Below are 3,355 nucleotides of genomic sequence, written 5' to 3'. Positions count from 1 at the left end.
GAACGTCAAAAACGATTTTAAATTAGCTCACTACTTGACTAGCCTATTGGTCCCAAGCAAAACGATTAACGTACCCCATTCTAGTCGAAATTCTAGTACTACACTATGTTTGTTTTGATTCGCTATGAAAGTTTGACAGATAAAATGAGGGGTTCGTCAATTTTCCTATGTTTCGAGCGGAGCATTGATTAGCTTGGAACCGAAGAGAGTACCAGAGCTGAGCCAAAAAGTTGAGCACGTTTCTGTAGTAGATAGAGTTAGAGTTGAACAAATAATGAGTAGAATCGGGTGAGCGTGAAGCATGATAGTCCGTATGTAAACGGAATCTCATTGGTTAGAGAATTTTGATAGGTTAGCAGGTATAAATATGAAGTACCTAAGCTCGTTGAAGTGATTCTTGTAACGAATTTTGGAGGTGACGGACCACCACCAGCAGCAGAAATAGCAGCAACAGAAACAGCAGCAATAGAAACAGCAGCAACACAAACAGCTGCAACAGAAACAGCAGCAAAAGAAATTTTGGAGGTGACGGACCACCACCAGCAGCAGAAACAGCAGCAACAGAAACAGCAGCAAAAGAAATTTTGGAGGTGACGGACCACCACCAGCAGCAGAAACAGCAGCAACAGAAACAGCAGCAACAGAAACAGCAGCAACAGAAACAGCTGCAACAGAAACAGCAGCAAAAGAAATTTTGGAGGTGGCGGACCACCACCAGCAACAGAAACAGCAGCAACAGAAACAGCAGCAACAGAAACAGCAGCAGCAGCAAAAACAGCAGCAACAGAAACAGCAGCAGCAGCATAAACAAATGACCCGTGGGAGCTGCATCGCTAATTCGGGTAGCCGTGACCAAGGCTGGAAACCTCGGTCCGGTCACGACAATGGCGCAGCTGGTAGCAGCATATAGTGTAAAAGTGAGTATAGTGAGATAGTAAAAAAAAACTTAGAAAATTTTCGCAGCATACTTACCATGACCTGATGGATGGTAAATAAGAATTACCATGACCCGATGGATGGTAAATAAGAATTACCATGACCTGATGGATGGTAAATGACCATGGCCTGATGGATGGTAAATAAGAATTACCATGACCTGATGGATGGTAAATAAGAATTACCATGACCTGATGGATGGTAAATAAGAATTACCATGACCTGATGGATGGTAAATAAGAATTACCATGATCTGATGGATGGTAAATAAGAACTACCATGACCTGATGGATGGTAAATAAGAATTACCATGACCTGATGGATGGTAAATAAGAATTACCATGACCTGATGGATGGTAAATAAGAATTACCATGGCCTGATGGATGGTAAATAAGAATTACCATGACCTGATGGATGGTAAATAAGAATTACCATGACCTGATGGATGGTAAATAAGAATTACCATGACCTGATGGATGGTAAATAAGAATTACCATGACCTGATGGATGGTAAATAAGAATTACCATGATCTGATGGATGGTAAATAAGAACTACCATGACCTGATGGATGGTAAATAAGAATTACCATGACCTGATGGATGGTAAATAAGAATTACCATGACCTGATGGATGGTAAATAAGAATTACCATGGCCTGATGGATGGTAAATAAGAATTACCATGACCTGATGGATGGTAAATAAGAATTACCATGACCTGATGGATGGTAAATAAGAATTACCATGACATGATGGATGGTAAATAAGAATTACCATGACCTGATAGATGGTAAATAAGAATTGATACGACATGATAGATGGAAATGTGAACTGAAGAAATTTACCATGACATGAAGGATGTTAAACTATGCTAAAAATAATAATAATAAGTATTCTTGAAAATTTCCGGAGTGAAAGGTCTCCGAGGCAAAATATGTATTATTTTACGAAACAAGAAAATTCGAGGCAAGATAGATACTATAGTGGATGGTAAAGAAGTATTACCATGACCTGATTGATGATAAATAAGAATTACCATGACCTGATGGATGGTAAATCAGAATTATCATGACCTAATGGATGGTAAATAAGAACTACCATGACCTGATGGATGGTAAATGAGAATTGATACGACATGATAGAGGGAAATGTGAACTGAAGAAATTTAACATGACATGAAGGATGGTAAACTATGCTAAAAATAATAATAATAAGGATTCTTGAAATTTTCCGGAGTGAAAGGTCTCCGAGAAAAAAATATGTATTATTTTACGAAAGGAGAAAATTCAAGGCAAGATAGATAGTATAGTGGATGCTAAAGAAGTATTACCATGACCTGATTGATGATAAATAAGAATTACCATGACCTGATGGATGGTAAATAAGAATTGACACGACATGATGGATGAAAATGTAAACTGAAGAAATTTACCATGACGTGAAGGATGATATACTATGCTTAAAATAATAATAATAAAGATTCTTGAAAATTTCCGGAGTGAAAGGTCTCCGAGGCAAAATATGTATTATTTCACGAAGCTAGAAAACTTCAAGGCAAAATAGATAGTATAGTGGATGGTTAATAAGTATTACCATGACCTGATTCATGGTAAATAAGAATTGATACAACATGATGGATGGAAAAGTAAATTGAAGAAATTTACCATGACGTAATGGATAAATAGCCATGACCTAATGGATAATTAGTTCATCTGAAACTTGAATAGAACGGTAATATTCATGTACGCGGTTGAAATTGGTGACACTGATTTCAATGATTATATTGAAATAGGTAGTCATTTTGATGAATAATGATAACAGATATTGATAATTTTGAAATAAATATCAGTGTGGCAAGTTTGAAAATAATTATCACCTGATGGATGAAATATCTCTGAGAGGATTCTTGTAACGAATTTTGGAGGTGACGGACCACCACCAGCAGCAGAAATAGCAGCAACAGAAACAGCAGCAATAGAAACAGCAGCAACACAAACAGCTGCAACAGAAACAGCAGCAAAAGAAATTTTGGAGGTGACGGACCACCACCAGCAACAGAAACAGCAGCAACAGAAACAGCAGCAAAAGAAATTTTGGAGGTGACGGACCACCACCAGCAGCAGAAACAGCAGCAACAGAAACAGCAGCAACAGAAACAGCAGCAACAGAAACAGCTGCAACAGAAACAGCAGCAAAAGAAATTTTGGAGGTGGCGGACCACCACCAGCAACAGAAACAGCAGCAACAGAAACAGCAGCAACAGAAACAGCAGCAGCAGCAAAAACAGCAGCAACAGAAACAGCAGCAGCAGCATAAACAAATGACCCGTGGGAGCTGCATCGCTAATTCGGGTAGCCGTGACCAAGGCTGGAAACCTCGGTCCGGTCACGACAGTTTCTTCGGGACCTTCTTGTCTTAG

The 3,355-nt window shown here is 38.8% G+C and overlaps 1 protein-coding gene across 1 annotated transcript; it reads left to right on the top strand.

The window, feature by feature from the left end:
* Positions 1–301: 301 nt before the first annotated feature.
* On the top strand, positions 302–3,355 carry LOC135697093 (GATA zinc finger domain-containing protein 10-like). The gene is made up of 3 exons (XM_065216681.1): positions 302–311; positions 615–896; positions 3,060–3,355. Exons 1-3 carry the CDS (start codon positions 302–304, stop codon positions 3,353–3,355), a joined length of 588 nt encoding a protein of 195 aa, XP_065072753.1.

The sequence above is a fragment of the Ochlerotatus camptorhynchus genome, unplaced genomic scaffold (assembly GCF_037179485.1).
Source record: "Ochlerotatus camptorhynchus isolate MF236.1 unplaced genomic scaffold, CSIRO-AGI_Acam_v1.1 ptg000067l, whole genome shotgun sequence".
Lineage (NCBI taxonomy): Eukaryota > Metazoa > Arthropoda > Insecta > Diptera > Culicidae > Ochlerotatus > Ochlerotatus camptorhynchus.
Note: the sequence above shows the minus strand (reverse complement) of the source record. Positions and strands in the feature narration are given on the sequence as shown.